We start from the raw sequence: 19,900 nt of genomic DNA, 5'->3' as shown, positions 1-19,900 counted from the left end.
AAATTGTTTTGCTAATTAATTATGATTGAAAGCGAAAATATTATATGGAGTTGGACTAGTGGCTACTGGCTAATTCATTTACGATGTGTTGACACTTCGGTGAGCCATCACCATCGCCATCACATTCTTGCTAATTCTGCACTTCCCTCATCTGTTGGGCTGCATAGTTTCAATTCACCTCCTAATGGGGCTGACTTATGCGTCCGTCGTGATTGTTTTGGAGGGTGTGAAACAATCACGAAAGAAGCCAGCACAATCCTCCTAATGGGGCTGACTTTCGCACGTTTATGTAACCCAAAGAAACAAAAAAAAAAAAAAAAAAAGAATAGCTAAGCCTAAATTGAATTCCATTGTCACACGCACATGTAATTAATTAAGTACATTTGCCACAAAAGCCAACAACAACGTATCTTCAGTATAGTTGACGCTAGAGCCACTTCTCCAATTTTCTTCATTTTGTTTTTTGTCACCTTGAAAACAAGGTTTCTGCATATAAATAAGTAAAAATAATGATATCAAGATGCTGCAATATAAATAAAAGTTACTGTAATATTCAAAATATCATTTATATAACATTTGTACTACTTTGTCATATTGTAAAGAAATAACATGACTAAATCTACAAATGCAAGAAAAACCTTTACTTGTCACACTCCCATACTATCTTTAGGATTTAGGATCCTTGGCACTCTCTACATATGGAGCATTATTAATGCTCATGTTCATAGTGTTTGTAATAAGCTGGGCAAAGTGGCATCATGATTTTCTACAATAATTTATGAAAATAAGGCTAAACTATAAACAATTGAATATTATATCATAAAAGGAAAATAAATTAATTATATGAGTAAGTCTTACTAATCTCTCCAAACATTCAATCTCTTGTCGTAATAATTGTTTGGATTGTCTCTAACTTCAATACTCTTCAAAATTGACCAAGAACTCAATTTCCAACACTAAAAGCTAATTCAGATGCAACGTTAGATATAAGAGTGCTCAACATATCACCAACCATAGAAGACAGGTGAGGTTAGTGAAATTCATTTCCTTTCCAAAAATTTAGAATGTCTAAATCAATCTTTCTATCTTGGTTCATCCAAATGAAGCTACAAATTAGATTTTCTAACATAAGCATTACAATCCATGTTATCAAAATAATCAAATTCTTACAAAATAATAAATAAATAATAATAGTCAAAATCCAAAACAATTAAAAATAAGGAAACGATAAGATTCATAATGAATAAATAAGAAAATAGTAAATATATCTTAAACTGTTAAACATGTCTATGGTCTTTCGTTCATTGCCTTTCTTTTATTATTTGTCTTATTATTAAAAATCTATAATTATAAAATTATCCTTCAAACTTTAAATTTTTTACATGCAAATTTTAAAAGTTAGACGGTAAACAAGTAATTTAGTTAAACCAACCTAAACAAATAGATTCAGTTATGATTCATTTATCCTTGTTTGTTAAATGAATTCTAAATGAATAAACAAATTAGTAACCTCAAATTCAGACTCCATTTGTTTATTTGGTGATTCGAATCTGAATTCATCTTTTTATTAAACAAATCTATTTTTCTAAGTTTAAATTCATTTAATTCAAATTGAACTGAATTGAAAAAACAAATCTTGACTCATTTTGTGGATTGTATTCTTCGCTTTTATTGGAAAAATCCCTTTCAATCACAATACCACACTATTTCATTTTAACATCACATTCTGAATTCACGTTAGCTAATTTCATTTATTTAAATATAAATAATAGGTAGGTAAATGCTGGTTTAATATATATATATATATATATATATATATATATATTTGGGTTAGATATATGTTTAGTCCCTATATTTTTAAAATGTCCCAAGACAAATCTGTTGTTAATTATGTTACACCCATACCCTTTTTCTTTTATTTTAACCTCTTGACTTTTATTGAAATAACCTTGAAACAATCTTGGAGACATTAATGTAAAAAAAAAAAAAAAATCAAAGTAATCTCAAAGTAAAGAAAAAGTAAGAGCAAGAATGTAAAATAATTAATAGCATGGATATATTAATAGGAGCATTTTTTTCAAAATATAGTCACTAAATAAATACTTAATCCAAAATATAAAGACTACAAGAGTATTTACCCGAAATGTTATAAAATTTTGATAGACATCCCAACTTAGTTCTTAAATGATGTGACATTCATCAATCGAATGATAAATTAGTAAATTTATAATTTGTGTAATTCATTATCCAATAAACATATATTTACAACAACATACTTTTAATGTCCTAGAGTTAGTAGTAGAGACAAACTCAACAACGACATCTTGGATTGATGTTTTATTCTATACAACTGCAATAACAAGAATGCCAAACCCGTAGGGGCCCGATCAAAGCGGGTATAGGCCCAAAAAAACCTCGGAAATATGATCAGGCCAAATTTGGGGAGAAGCCCAAGCCCCCAAATTCGGGTTTGGGTTCGGAGATTTTATCGGGCTCTCGAAATCGACCCGAATAATTTTGAACCAAATTTTATCACTTTATATATGTAGTTATAATTCGTATCTTATCTTAAAGCAACTTCAAAGCAGTCATGGAAAAAAATAAAATAAAATAAAACAAAAGTGAATAATTAAAACAAAAAAGTCCAAAAAGTAACCCGAATTTATAATTTTTCACTCAATCCCTCCTCTCTCAGAAGAGTTTGTTGCCAATCTCACAGTTTTCCACTGACGGAGAGCTAAGTATCGCTATCAATTGCACAAAACATTGCAGATGACCACCTTCAAACTCTTCTTGAGATTGTTCATGAATGTTCTGTGGCTGTTCTTCACTTCTTCTTCTTCTTCCTTAGCCCAATTGTTTCATTGTAGGCTGCAATTGATTGATCATTTTTCTTCTTCTTCTTTAAAGTCTTTTAAAGAATTCAATGTTATGCCATATGCGGCTGTGCTTCTTCTTCTAGAGTTTAAGTCGATTTCCCCCCTTTTTTTTCCCCTCCCCTCTCACAAACAGAAATTTTTTTAATTTATCTAGAAGTTCAATTTTGTAGGCAATTTGCCTCTATTATCAACTATTATCATTAGTTTAGTTTCTCAAGTTATCAACTTTTATTTGCAATCTAAAAAAATAAGAAATTAAATACTTGGAGATTGGGCCTCCATTTAAGAATATTGTTGGGAACATCCCCGACGCAACCCCAATTACCACAGTAAACGGGTTTGAGGATCACTACAAATTGGATTTTGATGATATATATATATTCTTTTTCATTGATCTTGAGGTAAATTCTGCATATTATAAGAGCAATTATCCCATGGCTACTGATCTATCCCAATCCTGCACATCATTAATCTGACAAATCACAACAATCGCAGTCAAGTTCCAAAAGTTTGCCCCTGCCGCGTTGTGAGTAAACTCATCACAACTGTCGATGGTACATTATCTTAGCCGATAATAACAAACTTTATAACCAATCAAAACTCGACACGTTGAGCGCGCCAATCCACGGCTTTCAACTCCCCCAAAGTCTAACTGCAGTGACCGAAACTTAACTCTCGAACCAATTCTAATCATCCTACCGCACATACGAAAATCCAACGGCTGGGACGCACTGCCACCACCAACCCCATGAACTAATTATGAAACCATCCGATCAAAACAGAACAGAAACCAACCATACCTCACCACGTGTCGGTTCGGGAATTTCCCGAGACAGCTAGACGTTCCACAGAATTACCTGGAATCGCCGGTACCCAACCAAACATCAACAAGTTTAATTTATTTAGTCCTTTTTTAATCTTTCTCTTTTTAGACAGCTTTTGATCCTCTCTATCAAATTGAGAGAGGTAACTTTTTCTGTTTTTTCTGATGATCAAATTTGGAAATTTATTTATTACACAAAAAGCAAAGAATCATCATCCTCGTCTGTGAGAGTTTCTCTAACTTTCGTTTCTTGTAATTATTGAAGCTCCTTTTTTTTTCCCCCTTCTTTTTTACATTTCTGTTCACTCCTATGATTTTATCTTGAGGTATTTTATGCAGCTTCTGATGCTGAATTTTGATTGTTCTGGTTGAATTATCTCGAATTTAATCTGGGTTTTGGAGAATTTGATAGTTCTACTGTAAAGTTCTGATTTTTTTATCAAGTTGCCCTAGAAGTTTAGGTTGGTTATTTAAGAAGCTTAGTTTCTGATTGAAAAGGGAATAAAGGGTTGTTAGGTACTTTCATTGATTAATCTTTACAGAGCATAAGATTTTATATTAATTTGATGATATCTTCAGGCTTTGTTGTTTGTTGATTTAGCGTAAGAAGGAATCTTATTCATCAGAGAGTGAAGTTGGTTAAATCAGGACCTTATAATAGTATCAAGGCTAACAACAATAAGCTATTACGAGAGGGGTTGTTTTGAGTTTAAGGGTCTGTGTGAGGACATAGAGTGGAGAATATGGCAGCGGGTATGGATTTTTCACCTCCATTTACAGTAATTGATGGTTACAGTAAGGATAATAATGGATCCGCTGGGGAAAATGAGAATGCAAATAATGTGGATAATACAAAACAGATGACAAGTGGAAAACCTCCTCGGCATCTTTCAGTTATGCGGCAATGTGGGAGCACCACTAGGCTGCTCGCGGCGACTGATTTGGTAATTTCATCCTTTGACATCATTTTTTAGTTGTCTCTTACATTTTATTCAATCATTATGTTTTTGGTTGCTGGCATCTATAAATAGTTACAAATTTTTTACAAGTATTTTAACTTCCCTTAAATTTCTCTTGAAGTTTTAGAGCTTGCAACAACCTCACTTTTCTTATATTGTTTTACATACGACCAATGTGATCCAAAACAGCTAGAAATTCTTTACTTTTTGTTGTTCTAGAGAATAGAAGGACAAATAAATGTTCTGCCTTTTCCAATTTTTTGTCTTAGTATGATCTATATTGTTTCTTTGCTGACAGCATTTGAGAAATGCTTTATACCTAATAACACTTCTGTTTTACCCTTCTCTAGGCAATGGATGTTGGGGTTGTCAACAAGACATCTTCTGATGAAAAATCAGAGTTTTTACCTGTGTTACGATCAGGAAGCTGTGCTGAGATAGGACCTAAACAATATATGGAGGATGAACACATATGTATAGATAATCTTACTGACCATCTAGGTACCACTGCAGACTTCCCTGTGCCAGGAGCTTTCTATGGGGTGAGTTAATCAAAATCTCCTTTTAATTTGATTCTTGTTGTCTTCAACGTTTCTAAAATAAAATATGTATTTTTATGTCGACTGTCGGAGGTTATTTAGAATTTACTGCTGTCTTCATCCTGGTTCAGGAACTGATATTTTTTAATATGTGGACAGGTGTTTGATGGCCATGGAGGTACGGATGCGGCATTGTATGTTAGAGCTAACATCCTTAGATTCATAGTTGAGGACTCTCATTTTCCCATTTGTGTGGAGAAGGCGATTAAGAGTGCTTTTGTGCGGGCTGATTATGCTTTTGCAGATAATAGTTCTCTTGATATTTCATCTGGCACCACTGCTCTAACTGCACTTATTTTTGGAAGGTAATCTAACTTCAAAGCTGCTTTTGTTTTGAATTTTCTCTTGTAAATCATCCCTTATCACCACCAGTGATGCTGGAAATTGTCTATTTTGGATTATACATAACGATATTGATTTGTACAGTAGTTTATATCAAGCTGTAAGTAAATAATATAACAAGAGAAGAAAGAAACAAGAGGTCAGGAGCCTCTTCTCTGACATTATGTATGATTTTGCGGGTGTTGATTAGGGTTGCTAACTCAAATTTGACATAGATAAAGAAGGATAGGAGGTGACAGTGGGAGGTGACATAGCTCAAGATAGATTGCTAAAGTGAATTTGTCTACAGATATTGACCATCTCTTGATTGAAAACGGAAATTCTATAGTTGTATCCCACACCCAGAGAACCAATCGTTTGAATTGCTGCTGACATAATTATCTCTTCACAGGAACCTGATAATTGCAAATGCTGGGGACTGTAGAGCTGTGCTGGGGAGGCGAGGTAGAGCAATTGAGATGTCGAAAGATCACAAACCCAATTGCACATCTGAAAGACTAAGAATTGAGAAGCTTGGGGGAGTTGTTTATGACGGCTACCTTAATGGCCAATTATCTGTGGCACGAGCTCTTGGAGACTGGCACATGAAGAGTCCAAAGGGCTCTGCCTGTCCTCTGAGTGCAGAACCAGAGTTGCAGGAAACACTTTTGACTGAGGATGATGAGTTCTTGATAATGGGCTGCGATGGCTTGTGGGATGTCATGAGTAGCCAGGGTGCAGTGACTGTTGCAAGGAAAGAATTGATGCTCCATAATGATCCCGAAAGGTGTTCAAGAGAGCTCGTTAGAGAAGCACTCAAGCGCAATACTTGTGACAATTTAACTGTGATCGTGATTTGTTTCTCGCCAGACCCTCCCCCTCGGATAGAAATGCCACCGTCCCGTGTTCGTAGAAGCATTTCAGCAGAAGGGCTGAATGTACTCAAGGGTGTGCTTGATGGTAACTGATGAAATAGGGAGATGATTCAATTCAAAGAGTTCTGTGTGTACTCATTGGAGGAGGATCCTGTGGTTAAGGGCATTATTCTTGTTGGTCTTGTTACTGCTGCTGTTGTTGCTACTGCTTCCTTAGCCATGGTCGACATTCAGGCTCGTTCAGAGGAAATAAACTCCTCATTCTTTGAGTTTGCTGATTTTGTACATCCGAGATAAGTCAAAGTCATGTTGTACTAGGAATCAATTAGTTGATTATTTGTACTGTTTCCTCATTTTCTATTTTTTTTTTCATTGTAAATAGTATGAAAATGAAGTGATTGATATACTATGCCTTTTTTTTAAAAAAAATTAAACTGCATTTAGTCATTAATTGTATGATTTGAATCAGTTGATTAGTATGCTTAATGAATTTAGTTTATTATTATGAAATTGAAGCATACGAGTTCATTAAATTGCTGCAATAATTGCTTTACATAGAATTTCTTTTTCTTTTTTTTTTCTAAAAAAAAAAAAACTGGGTCATAAATCCATGACGGCATATTTGCTTTCTTCTGTATTCGAGATATGCAATTGAAATGATAAAGATTAATAAATCTAGTGAAAATTTAAATTACGAATGGGTCATTGGAACTTTGTTTCAACATCTTGATAAGTAGGGGCGACAGAGCAAACGATTGAGTGAATGTAATCGAGGTAATTTCAACTTAAATTAGTTAGCATATAAAAACAAATGAATCGGAGACGGAGGAAGTCAAATGTGTGGTGAGGGTGAGGGTCCCCACCGTCTCTGAGAGTTAGAGAAATGTCAAATGTGTAGTTGACCATGACAAACTGTTTTGGTAACGAGAAAAACGCGTCTTACGTTTGTTTTGTGTCAGGATGCCAAAGACAAAGAGGATAAATAGACTCTCAATTGTAGGGCCTTCGTTCTACAGAGTTACGGTCTTTACCTGCCCCTAACTTGACTTTGAATTTGTTAATTGTTGATCCTCTGCAATTGAGATGATTTCATTGTTCAAACTTTCTAGAGTTGATTGTACAGATACTCGCCACACTTTGAATCGATCGTCTAATTAACCTTTGTAATTTAAAAAACTACGCAAAAAGCCGTCTCTTTGATAATTGCTGAATCTGAACAAGTGAAAATACACAGATTTTGACGGAAACAAATATACGACAACTGACTTTGAAGGTAATTTTTAAAATACAAGAACCAATTACGCAATTGGCTCAAAGTATATGGTCTAAAAGAGCATTTACCCTAAATCTAATGATCATCTTATTTGATCCGTTGATTAGACTAAGCTTATAAAAAAGAAGATAGCATTATTAGTTGCTAAGCTTCTGAAAAATAAGATGTATTATTAGTAGACTATTGTGGTTGGTTTCCCAGAGGCAAGCTGTTTGCCTGGATGCTATGAAGTTAGCATATGTATGTTTGAAACTTGAAAGGAAGTTTACGTGTAGACAAGGAAATAGACTAGTCACGCCTCTTTCAAAGAAAAATAATATAAAACAAAAAAGGAAGATGTCGCCGATACAAGTAGTAAAGACTAAACACAGCGTTACTGAAATTTTTGAATTTGAAAAAAGAAATGCGTCGAACTAGATTTAAATTCTTTTCAGTTATCCTCACAAGCATATCCCAGCCACTTCTGGAGGGACGCCGTCTTTAATTTTGTTCTACAATTAATTTACTTCAACTCTTTTCTTCTGATGAAGCAATAAGCATGGAAGCTCAAAGTTCTCCATAAGATTCATTACTGTAATATTCCAGTCTCTGCGAGCCACTGCATATTATATATATATATATATAGAAACACCACAGACGACAAGCCATGAGCAGTTTGCATGAGTATAATGGTTTAGAAAAGTGTCTCTCTTAAATGAAAGTACACGCTTCCTAAATTCTACGCATTATAGGAAGTGGGTAAGGAATAGTCAACATTACCTTGACTTGTTGCAGTGCTTGCTCAAATCTTCACATAGAACCTTGCTTACATCTCCTGTTCTAAGTGATCCTTTCTTTATCAATTTTGCCAACTGCAACAGCAATCAAAATCATTCTCAATATAAATATCTCACGGACAAGCAAATGTGACTTCAAAAATGCTAGTTATTCATAGGCAGATATAAGAAAGTTCACCTCATCTTCAGTTTCCTCAAGTAACCTATTTCATTATAAGAAACTTGATTAATTACTGATATTATATGCTAAATGGCATATAAAGTGGTATGGTAAAAATTTTATGTCTCACCTTCCACAATAAGTAGAAATATCATTAGCATATGCTTTAGCTTCTTGTTTACCTAGAAACAAAGAAGTACTTGTAAATTTGATTGAAGCTTAATGAAACCTAACAAATAAGTTCAAAAGTCATGAATGTTGCAAGAAAGATGCTGGATGTAGCGCAAGTCATCAAGAGAAAGCAAAGAAATCAATCAAATATCCTGCAACACTAAGCACCATTTTGATGAACTGCCAACGCAACCAAGGATGCATAAGTCCAATCACAAAGACATTTTAAGCTGAATTATTGAGTTTCAATCGCAAATCTGAGGTCATATCATCAGACATGAAAGAATCTTTTAACTTAAGTCTAATTCAATCAAACAAAAAGCTCAGAGAACTACAAGCATCATGGATGCCCCAAACAAAACTTTTACCAGCACGTTAGCTAGAACAAGTAATGAAATTACCATGTTAATGATATGAAAAAATAATAACATACTAATGGAAAGGTTTTCCCAATTATCTACTCTGATCCAATCTTGTCTGGTTGAATCTATCTGCAAAAACAATAAATATACCGACGGATATCAAAAGATATGAATGAGCCAAAATGCATGCGCCAGAGAGTGAAAATTTTTAGGTAATAAGTTGAACCTTGTAAACAGGTTTTTCTTCCAAGTGGCTCCAATACAAAAAGCATAACATTACACAATGAAGAAACTAATTCAGTATCAAAAGTACCTTCTCCAGAGTGTAGTCTTGCATCTTATCACAAAGTCCATCCAATAGCTCAACAACTCGAAGCTCACTTACTCTGCAAAAAATACATAGTCATCAGCCACTTCCTATCATAAGCATTCCGTGATTGATCTTGCAGACACTTTAGCACCATCATTCAACAATTACATACTAACACAAATAACTAACACTTCTGGATCGCATTGAACAAAAATTCTGTAACAAAAGAGAAAAAAAAATGAAAGAGCAAAAGATACAATTTCAGTTTTATACCTGTAATCGATTAACTTTCCTTCACGTTGGCCTTTGGAGTCCAATCTATGTCTCAAATCCAAATGATTCCTCGTTTTTTCCTAATAAAATACCAATTGCATATCAAGATACTATAAAGGAACATCAAAATTAAACCTATGTAAAAATGATAAAGTTCATACCTTTGAAAGTCCACGCTCTAGCTCCTCCTACAGAATTATTCCAATTTTCAAACCATAAATTAGATCCGTCATGCTTTTATTTCCTGTTTTAAAATCAAGTAAAGACTTACTGCAACGGCATTGCAGGCTCCGCATTTCTCGTCGATCGAAGCCGCGACGGAGAAAATGGCGAGCGTAATTACAAGACAAGTCACTGACTTCGCCATCTTCTTTTTCGTTTCTTCTTCCCTTCGGCTTCTGTGTTTAAACAGTCAAACGCAATCATCAGCGCCCGGAAAATTTTTTTTCAAACCCCTTTTCTTGTCAAATCCTTATTTAAATTCCCAAAATATCCTTTTTAAATGTAATTTTTTTTAGTTTCTTTCTGATTTAAATATAAAATAAAATAAAATTTCAGTTTCTTTCACTCAACGCTAATTACAAAGTTGATTTAAAAAAAATAACTACAGTTTGTTTATAAATTTTTGAAATATATATATTAAGTAGAATTATAAATAAACTCAAATAATCATTTCCTAATTTTTTGAAATAAAAAATGATAAGCGAGAAAATAATATAAAATAAAAAATTAGAATGCAATGTGTTTGTCAGAAAAGAGGAAAATAAAAGATATTAGTGTAGGTGCGGGTGTAAAGTTCTCAAGAGAAACTTATAGAGAGAGAAATAGTATATGAATTTAATTACATTTAGATTTAATTCGTCTTTATTGTAATTATAATAGGAGAATGGTTTTATAAAGGTTATAAAGGGGTGCCAATAGTTCAACTCGTGCTTAAATCAAACCTTAGGCATGGACAAATTCTAAAAATTATTGACCAAAACACCGGCCCACACTGGATCAGCCAATCAGGTTGGGCATCGATCGCTTGTCCGGCCCATGAGGCCATGATGGTCTTCTACGTAAATATTGTTTGAAAAATAAATGTTTATAGTATACACCTTTTGAGTTTGAGGCGGAGAAAAACGGTATTAATAGTTACGGGCCATCGACATAATATATTACGTGTCCTAAAATGAAAGGTCATGTGGCCCCATGCCTACATTGGCCATCATGTATTATAATTTCCAAGTTTGGTGTCATCATGACCCCAATATGCTTTCCATTTTCTTATCCTATATTTGTGAAATTTAATGATGCGCCCACCAATTAATCTCGCTGTATATTCCTTCAAACAATAATCCCACTAAAAAACCTAAAAGTTAAAAGATATAACTTGAGTTTCAAAGCTTGTTAAATTATTATTATTATACCATCTAATAAAATGAATGTCATATCCAGTTAAAACTCATATAAGATAAAATCCTTGATAGTACTTATTTTTTAAAATTTGTATAACAGTAGTTAATTACATACATTAATCACCCTAATCATAATTTAAAAGATTTATTTTTTATTATTTCAATTTTGATAATATTTTTAGAATATGTTATCAACCAAAACTGATAAGAGTGGATTAAGTCCCTATAATTTATATGTGAGACTAAATTAGTAGGAGGGACTCAATTACCATTTGTTTTTAAATTGATAGGAGGGAGTTGATCACCATTTGTTATAAATAATACTACCTATATTTTGAGGTAATAAATGAATTATGCTTACTTACTCATCAACATTTTGATAAAGTTAGAACGGACTCGGGTCTCTCTTACATGTAGATTAAGGATACATTTCTAAGAGAAATATTTGAAAAATGTATGGTGCACTGCCCCACACACAACTTAATTAGAGTACTATTCAATCAATTATTTAAATTTAATTCCAACATTCTCATTATCGAACTAAATTTTGAAGTTTTGCTTATTATTGCTTTGGTGGTCAAAATCAAAACCGATTTTGACAAATTTCTAATTCTAATGTTAAGCAAAACGAAAATTTTTTAAATCCTCAAAGATTTTTCTTAATAAGAGGTGAGGGGCAACCGATGAAAATTCACTTCCACCTTCGTTGCCGGGCATTCCGCTGTGTCAACTGTTACAAACAGTCAAACACAACATAACCTCGCACGTGCATAACTAAAGCAACGAATTTACTAGTGTTACCTCACAAGATCACAATCTGCGTGGGTCCAAATCCACAGGGACCCGAGCCCATAACGCCTCCGCTTTTACAATCGAACGGCTGCGATATGAATCGGACAATAACCGTTGAAGGACGCGCCCGTACACAAACAAAACTCAATTTTAAAAATAAAAGCGAAAAATGGAAAGCAGAGATAGAGAATGCCAAATGGAAAAGCGAGGAGCTGATGAGTCGCTTTTATTAATCAGTATTATGTCGCTTTTACTAATTTTAGCCGCACCAACAGAACACGAACACGGAGGACAAAAATACTAACTATTTGTTTCAATTATTTTATTTATTTATTTTTAGTTACTATTAAATTTAAATAACCAAACAGAAAAAATAAATAAATAAACGAAATTAAAACTTGCTTCCGCTCGGACAGGACCAACATCTGGAATCTCGTCTTTATATTGTTTGCTTTTTCACATTCAACCACTTCGCAGAAACCGATTTTGCTTTCACATTTCTGTAAGTTTCATAAACGCTGCGTTTTGATCTCGCAACGTTTCTGCTGTCTGCTTTTATTGTAATTGCTTGATTCTTGTGTTTATGATATTTGATCAGACGGTTATGATTCGAGCTGGTTAATGAGCGTTATGAATTGTGTATTTTGTGAACCTTTTTGTGGTAAAAGTACGTTTTTAGGGTTTTGTGGATCTGAAAATTTTCATTTTTGTACATGTGTAAGTACATTTCTGTTGATAAATTTGAATATGTTTGTTTTTACTCTCTGTTTTGTTGAGAATGGAAAAGAACCTTTTTTGTTTAAGTTTGTGTGATTTTATTGAAATTTTCACCTTTACTTACTTAAATTGTGTACTTGTGCTTCAAGCAGACATCATGTGGGTTTATTGGATGAAGAGCTTGTATGAAGATAGAAATGAGAATATGGTTTAGGTTTTGGTAAGGAAAAGAGAAGAATGATTTGTGAGAGTCCGACTGGCGAGGAGGATTCTCTTCGTCGGGATTTTGAATCTTTGAGTGTGTCAAAACGGCTTGTTAGAAGTGTTAGCCGAAAATTGAGGAATAAGAATCTAAGAAACTATGATGGGGATGACGAGGATGATGTGAAAGGGGTGTCTTTAAAATGTCTCACATTATATGGAAGAGGTGGGGGTTGCAAAGTAGGTGCTGAAACTGGAGAGGAATGTGGGGATCCGAGTAGTAGGAGGAGGTCAAGTGCTAGTGAAGAAGGAAAGGGATACAAACCATTTTGTGGTTCTGAGGAAATAGGAGTGGGAGTGGATTGTTTCTCATATGGGGTGAAAGAGAAGTTTTGGAAGAAAAGTAACAGAAAATACTTGGAACTCGAAGATTCGGTGAGAAATAGCAGGATGCACATTTTTCTTCCGGATGACATTCTGGAGATGTGCTTGGTGAGACTCCCATTGACGAGTCTTATGAATGCTCGCCTTGTGTGCAAGAAATGGAGATACTTGACTACCACTCCTCGGTTTCTGCAGATGAGACGGGAAGGTTTGCATCAAAATCCTTGGTTGTTTCTGTTTGGTGCTGTTAAGGATGGCTATTGCTCTGGGGAGATTCATGCACTGGATGTTTCTCAAGACCAGTGGCATAGGATTGATGCCAGTATTCTCAAAGGAAGATTCATGTTCTCTGTTGTCAGCATCATGGATGATGTCTATGTTGTTGGGGGTTGTTCAAGCTTGACCAGCTTTGGGAGGGTGGATAGGAGTTCATTTAAGACGCACAAAGGGGTATTGGTATTTAGTCCCTTAACTAAATCTTGGCGGAAAGTTGCATCTATGAGATATGCCAGATCAATGCCTATTTTAGGAATATCTGAGGTGAGTCCGGAGTTCTCTATCATCCCATGTCATCAGAGTCATCAAGATAGGCGTTTCCCCAGGTCACGACTTGGTGGGGTGTCAGATGTTTATGAGGATCCTCATAGGCTTTCACTAAGGCGTCAATACAGAAATTCTTTCGATGGATTTGAAGGTTCGTTGTTGCCCAACAGAAAGTCATATAAGTTTATTAGACAAAAAAGTGATCAGTCAATCACAAAAGCCAGTAAAAGGTTTGTTTTGATTGCTGTAGGAGGCCTGGGATCTTGGGATGAGCCCTTGGATTCTGGAGAAATATATGATTCTGTATCCAATAAATGGATGGAAATCCAGAGGTTGCCAGTAGATTTTGGGGTTGTTTCTTCTGGAGTTGTTTGCAATGGGATATTTTATGTCTATTCTGAGACTGACAAACTGGCAGGATATGACATAGAAAGAGGCTTCTGGATTGGAATCCAAACCTCTCCATTTCCTCCCCGTGTTATTGAGTACTACCCAAAACTTGTATCCTCTAGTGGTCGTCTATTCATGCTTTCTGTCTCCTGGTGTGAAGGGGATGGTCAAATAGGCTGTAGAAACAAGGCAGTGAGAAAATTATGGGAGCTAGATCTCATGTACCTCACCTGGACTGAGGTCTCTGTACATCCTGATGCTCCAATGGACTGGAATGCTGCATTTGTTGCGGACAGAAACCATATATTTGGTGTCGAAATGTTTAAGATATTTGGTCAGGTGCTGGACTTCTTGACTGTATGTGACGTGTCGGAAAAGAGGATGAACTGGAGCCATATCTCAAGAAATCACATGGCTTATGAACTGGATGCTACTTCATGCATGACTAAATCATTGGCCGTTTTACATCTGTAATCTTGTTGGCGTATGTGCTGATTCATGCTGGAAATTTTAGGCTTGAACCTGCAAATTTCATTTCAAATTCTTTGGGTACAGTTGATTTGAACCTTGGCACCTGCCTCTAGTTTCTGTATCTTATCCTGGCTCATTTAAGAGGCATGTTTCACATGTAGCCATTTATGTACTCTCTTTGCCACTGTTTATAAATTATTCATGTTTTTCAATCTTGTTTGTGTTGTCTTGACTAGGTGGAAAAGAGCTTATTGTTTATGTTAAATTGATAATGTGATATCTGTTCTTCTCGTTGAACTTCCTGGCTCTTGTTTCTTTCGCTTGGAAGACATACAGAGAAGTTTTAAAACTTCAAAGTCACACTTGAATGCTTTTGGCTATTTTAAAAGTTGCGTTGCTGACCTAGATTTGGCTATTTTAAAAGTTGCCTTGCTGACCTAGATTAAGCAATACATTCGAACTGGTGATAACCATGCAATACTCATAATTAAGATTTAGAATCACGTACTATGAACATTTAAGCTAATGAAATGAGAGTGAGGAGAGATCTCTTAAAAAGTCATGAAGATTTAAAGAAAATCAAATAGGTATGAGGCCCCCACAATTGCAGCAAGGTAAAAATTTAAAAAGCAGCAACCATATTAGCACAGGAGACCCGATTGTTTTGGAAGATTGCACATTGACAATATGTTCTTGAGTCATATTTTCCATAATGCTCGAGATCTAGATCTAATTATACTTGGTAAATATTCTTCAACGTCAACATTCCCACCTTTTTATTTCAAACTAATGAATGAATGGAATATGAACTAATTTAAGGATGAAAATGATAATGTGTGAAAGTATGGAAACCTTATGGAGTAGAATCCAAATAAAATTCATAGATCACAACACACCGCGCCGTTATATAGTTTTGCATTTGGAGAAAAGCGCATTCCGACTCAATAAGCAGTAAGTCGTGACAAGGCATTTGAAGATGTGGAATTGATGAAAAACAGTAAACTTAAGAACAAATTAATGGCATTGGAAATTCTCTACAAATTGAACATCTTTATACAACAATATCTACCTGCAGTTCGACGATTCACAAACAATATCCATAAATGTCAAAACTGCTTACGCAAAGGAAGAATTACATACAGGAGCTCATCCTTGTAAGATTAAAAAAAAAAAAAAAAAACATCTGGAAGAAACTCATCCCATGTTTGGGAAGATTCCTGAAAAGTTCGGTATCTTATCAATATGCTTCAGGGCACGTTCGGCAATCTGCCGTGTTCTATAGTCAGCATGCTGGAAGGCATCAACTAGAGCAGTACTGACATTTGGGTCTCCAGAGACTTCATATGCTATATCATCAGTCCGCAGGATTCTTTCTACCACCCAAACTGCTCTCCTCTGCAGGTTCTCAGTTCGTTTTTCGAGTAATACATCTAGAATGGGCTTGATTCCCTGTGCCTCGCACAATACCATCACCCCTTGTTCAATATCAACCCCATCATCTATCACTGTAGATAGTGCTGCCAACGATGCCTCAACCACCTTCTCATTTGTATGGTCTAAAAGTGCTATCAACTTCTCCACAGCATGCCCTTCCAATAGACAAAAAGTTTCTTTTAAAGAGCATAATCCTCTGTGCAGCCGACACAATCCAGTTATGACAGGCTGCTTGCTGAAACATGGAAAGATTGAGGCACAAAAACCAGAAGGTGGCAACTCGGGCAGTTTTGTCAAATTTTTGGATTCCAGCGACAAGTTCTCCAATGCTGTTGCAGAAACCATCTGTACTTTGTCAAGTCCATTGCTCTGAAGCAGCTCAATGAAGAGTGCTGCAAGATTATGCTCACGGCAGAGAGCAATGGCATCAGGTTCATCAGACAAGACAAATGTAACCCTTGCAAGAACTGATAAAAGTCCTTCGAGAAATGGTGTCACGAAGCGACTGCCCCTTGTTTCCCCCAGCTGGATACTTTTCACTCTAGAGAATATTAACCCGAAGGCACCTTCATCTAGCATCTGCCGTGTCAGGCCCAGATCCCTCTCTGGTAGTTCAGCTAGAAGGCCAACAGCTGCTGCCTGCTCTTTAGAGATTCCTACATTTTCTGATATTACTCTTATTAGGCTGCCAAGCTGTCCAACTGCACCCCGTAGCGCATCAGCTAATTCATGACCCATATGCGGGGAGAGGTTTTGGATAAGTTCAATGGAAGCTAGACGCAAGTCATTCTGAGGAGCCTCAACAAACTGAACCAAACTGATGGTAGCACCAGAACTTTTGATGGCAGAGACCACACTGAGGACTGTTGTGGGGCTACTAGTGAGTCCAACAAGAACCTGTAGAAGTTTGCACTCGATCGTTGGACCAGTGTTGCTAATCAGATGGAGTAGGTTATGGACGATATCTTCTGAAACCAAAGTCTGGTTGTCAGGTCCAACAGTGATGGAATCAAAGTCATGGCCTGAATTCACAACATTAGCAAGAATTGTAGCCGAGACCTCTTTCAGTCGCATCGGAAGATGATTGGAACCAACAGTAAAGAGGTCCTTTACAAGAGGGGGAAGAATTCCTGCGTGTATCAACACTTTGGCACTTGGCTCACAAGATGAAATTTGGTTAAGAGCTTTTAAAGCAGCTTCTCTGGCCTGCATGTTACCACTTTTCATAATATTGATCAAACATGAACCAACAGTTCTTGCAACCAGGACTTTCACGTCACTGTTTAGAGCCAGATCACCAAGAAATGCAGCCAAGGACAGTTTGGTTTCTTGTGGCCCTGCATCCATCCAATTGTAGGATTGTTAACAACATAAAAGGCAACCTGCACTTTAAAATTTGCAACCAACTGAAGAAAAATTAAATAGATGCTTCTACCACCAACAATTTGAGGAGATGATTGCTATGTTTCAACAACTTAAAGAAACAAATAATGTATCACTGAACTACAACTCACAGGCCGCAAATACATCAACCATGCAGATCATAGAAAGAGAGGACAAGAAACCTCAATAGAAAAATGTATGGTGCATATTCAGTTCCGTGATTTCAACGCTCAAAATTTAATTTTTTTATTTTCTCAAAAGAAAAATATACCTTCAAGAATTTGTGTAAGAAGAGGCTGCAGTCTACCATTTTCAGCCATCTGCCGCACATTGTTTTCACACTTCTCCAGATTTGCCAGTGTTTTTTCAGCCTTTTCAACAGTCAGAAGATTTTCTGATTTGCTGCTTGTCATTCCAACCAAGATAAGAATTGCACCATTGATTGAACCAATTTTCTCACACAAGGCTTCAGATTTAGAGAGCTCATATAGCAAAGAGACAGCTTCCTCTCTCTCTCTCGAAAGTTCATGAGATAAGAACTTAACTATTGTTCGCACAGTGTCCCCCTGGCCTAGTATTTCCTGCAGAACAAAGAAAAAGGAAGAGGCACTAAGTGCATCCGTGCTAGATATGTCAATGAAGTTGCACAAAAATGATCAAACATTTGACCAACCTTATTGTCGTCATCTTCCTCCACAACGATTCGAAGGGTTTCAAGAGCCGTACACCGAACTTTGCGGCTACTGCTCTTTAACATGTCAATTATCATAGGTATCAGCTCGGAATTGTGCACAACATGCTTATTTGATCGGCTTGATTGGCAAAAATACTGAACATACTTCAGAGCCGGCATAATATCACTCTCCGAGCTGCCAAGATTTAATGATTTACGAGCCATATCTAATTGAGCAGCTTCATTCCTAGCATTCCACTCTTCAATTGTGTTTCTCAAAGCTATACTTGGATTAAGATCAGTGCTCCTTAGTTCTTTTTGTGTCAAAGGGCACACCGGCTTTCTTCCATTCTCCCTGCATTCCTTGAACCACTTTTCAATTGCTTCGCGTTCAAAAGTTTGTCCATTTTCTAAAGTGACAGGATCACGCATGACTTGCTTTGTTAAAGGGCAAACAAATGCATCGTAAATAGGCTCTATGTGCAGTCTTTCAAAGTGGTAGCTCCCATCTGACTGGCTACCAGAGTCATAACCTCCATCCCAACTTCCAGCCATCTGATCAAATCAGTCGCTGAAATCTGCAGCAGCACTAGAATAACATCATAATCTACCATTGCATCAAGAATCAAAGTACCAACAAATGTAAAGGAACATTAAAACCAAATGGGAAAGTTGAATTCGATCAAGATTTTCCAAAGAAAATTCAAAATTTCCATAGCTAATATGACTTCAGAACTTCATTTTAAAAAATAAAAAAATAAAGTAAGTAAATTAAGGATTGTCATCAATTGGGTCAATTATCAAGAATTTAAATCAAACAAATAAAAATCCAAAAAGCTAAATTGATGCTTATCACCACACAATCCAGCTCATCATATTCTAGTTAACAAAACTTAAGACATACCTTTCTCCTGTGACAGAAGCGTAATTCTAGCTTAGTTGCTCTAGGGAATGGATTCGGATAAACACTTCTTCTTCGGCCATTTGGTTAAATTAAGTGATTAAAGATAGAAATAGCATCTGAATTAGGGATTCTTTCTCTTTTGGGTTCGATTTTTCGAACTTGTTGAGATAGGAAGAGAGATGAAAAAAATTAAAATAATAAAAAGGAAATAAATAAAAGACTTTTCTTTTTTGGAATTTCTGCGCGTGTTGACGAAAGGGATGAGGATACTGCAGCTAAAAAACAAAACAAAATTAAAATTGAGGGGAAGCCAAGCCGAGACCGCGAGCCATCGTAAAAAAGTTGACTCCCAGCTACATCACCAACAGAACAGAAAAGAATTGTTCATCGAGAGATTTGAGAGCAGTGGGCCCCACTACAAAGCCCCAACGATGTTCGAGCAAACAAAAGAAAACAGCTGTTTAGTCCTATCAAAAACCCAAAAAAAAAACTTCAAACTAAAATAAATAATAAATATCTCTCTGAAGATGACAGGACAAGAAGTCAAGAACACAGTTCAGAATTTCAGACGGACGACAAACGATGTCGTTTTTGTGTTTTCGTACACCACGGTGATTGTTAGCGAGTGGTATAATTAGTTAGTTGGGTCTCTCCAAGTTAACTTTCATATAATTTATAGTCGGAAAATTTCATCCATTTATTCCACTGTTTTGTAAGTCTTCTTCTTTTTTTTTTTTTAAATTTAAATATAAGTTAAAATAAATACAATCTAAAGATACCTTTTACCTTCATTCTCGAATATATTTATAAATTTTAATATATAAGAA

The 19,900-nt window shown here is 35.7% G+C and overlaps 4 protein-coding genes across 5 annotated transcripts; 2 read left to right on the top strand and 2 right to left on the bottom strand.

Annotated features, from left to right (window-relative positions):
• The first annotated feature begins 3,816 nt into the window (after positions 1 to 3,816).
• LOC18041736 (probable protein phosphatase 2C 27) lies at positions 3,817 to 6,917 on the top strand. Its single transcript, XM_024184171.1, has 5 exons — positions 3,817 to 3,845; positions 4,282 to 4,646; positions 5,012 to 5,203; positions 5,360 to 5,565; positions 5,994 to 6,917. Exons 2-5 carry the CDS (start codon positions 4,446 to 4,448, stop codon positions 6,547 to 6,549), a joined length of 1,155 nt encoding a protein of 384 aa, XP_024039939.1. The 5' UTR covers positions 3,817 to 3,845; positions 4,282 to 4,445; the 3' UTR covers positions 6,550 to 6,917.
• Positions 6,918 to 8,253: 1,336 nt separating this feature from the next.
• On the bottom strand, positions 8,254 to 10,261 carry LOC18041735 (protein canopy-1). The gene is made up of 9 exons (XM_006435336.2): positions 10,053 to 10,261; positions 9,943 to 9,969; positions 9,782 to 9,861; positions 9,512 to 9,584; positions 9,270 to 9,327; positions 8,796 to 8,847; positions 8,684 to 8,708; positions 8,489 to 8,580; positions 8,254 to 8,327 (listed from the first exon to the last, which is right to left on the bottom strand). Exons 1-9 carry the CDS (start codon positions 10,146 to 10,148, stop codon positions 8,276 to 8,278), a joined length of 555 nt encoding a protein of 184 aa, XP_006435399.1. The 5' UTR covers positions 10,149 to 10,261; the 3' UTR covers positions 8,254 to 8,275.
• Positions 10,262 to 12,325: 2,064 nt separating this feature from the next.
• On the top strand, positions 12,326 to 14,897 carry LOC18041734 (F-box/kelch-repeat protein At5g42350). Its single transcript, XM_006435335.2, has 2 exons — positions 12,326 to 12,475; positions 12,843 to 14,897. Exon 2 carries the CDS (start codon positions 12,928 to 12,930, stop codon positions 14,680 to 14,682), a length of 1,755 nt encoding a protein of 584 aa, XP_006435398.1. The 5' UTR covers positions 12,326 to 12,475; positions 12,843 to 12,927; the 3' UTR covers positions 14,683 to 14,897.
• Positions 14,898 to 15,693: 796 nt separating this feature from the next.
• On the bottom strand, positions 15,694 to 19,685 carry LOC18042645 (U-box domain-containing protein 44). 2 transcript variants are annotated; one of them, XM_024184169.1, is made up of 4 exons: positions 19,074 to 19,685; positions 18,170 to 18,758; positions 17,768 to 18,077; positions 15,694 to 17,450 (listed from the first exon to the last, which is right to left on the bottom strand). In XM_024184169.1, exons 2-4 carry the CDS (start codon positions 18,722 to 18,724, stop codon positions 15,874 to 15,876), a joined length of 2,442 nt encoding a protein of 813 aa, XP_024039937.1. In that variant the 5' UTR covers positions 18,725 to 18,758; positions 19,074 to 19,685; the 3' UTR covers positions 15,694 to 15,873. The 2 variants fall into 2 exon arrangements, with proteins under 2 accessions (XP_024039937.1, XP_006435397.1); XM_006435334.2 differs by having other exon boundaries at positions 18,170 to 18,747.
• Positions 19,686 to 19,900: the final 215 nt, after the last annotated feature.

Source organism: Citrus clementina, unplaced genomic scaffold (genome assembly GCF_000493195.1).
Source record: "Citrus clementina cultivar Clemenules unplaced genomic scaffold, Citrus_clementina_v1.0 scaffold_5, whole genome shotgun sequence".
NCBI classification, from domain to species: domain Eukaryota; kingdom Viridiplantae; phylum Streptophyta; class Magnoliopsida; order Sapindales; family Rutaceae; genus Citrus; species Citrus x clementina.
Note: the sequence above shows the minus strand (reverse complement) of the source record. Positions and strands in the feature narration are given on the sequence as shown.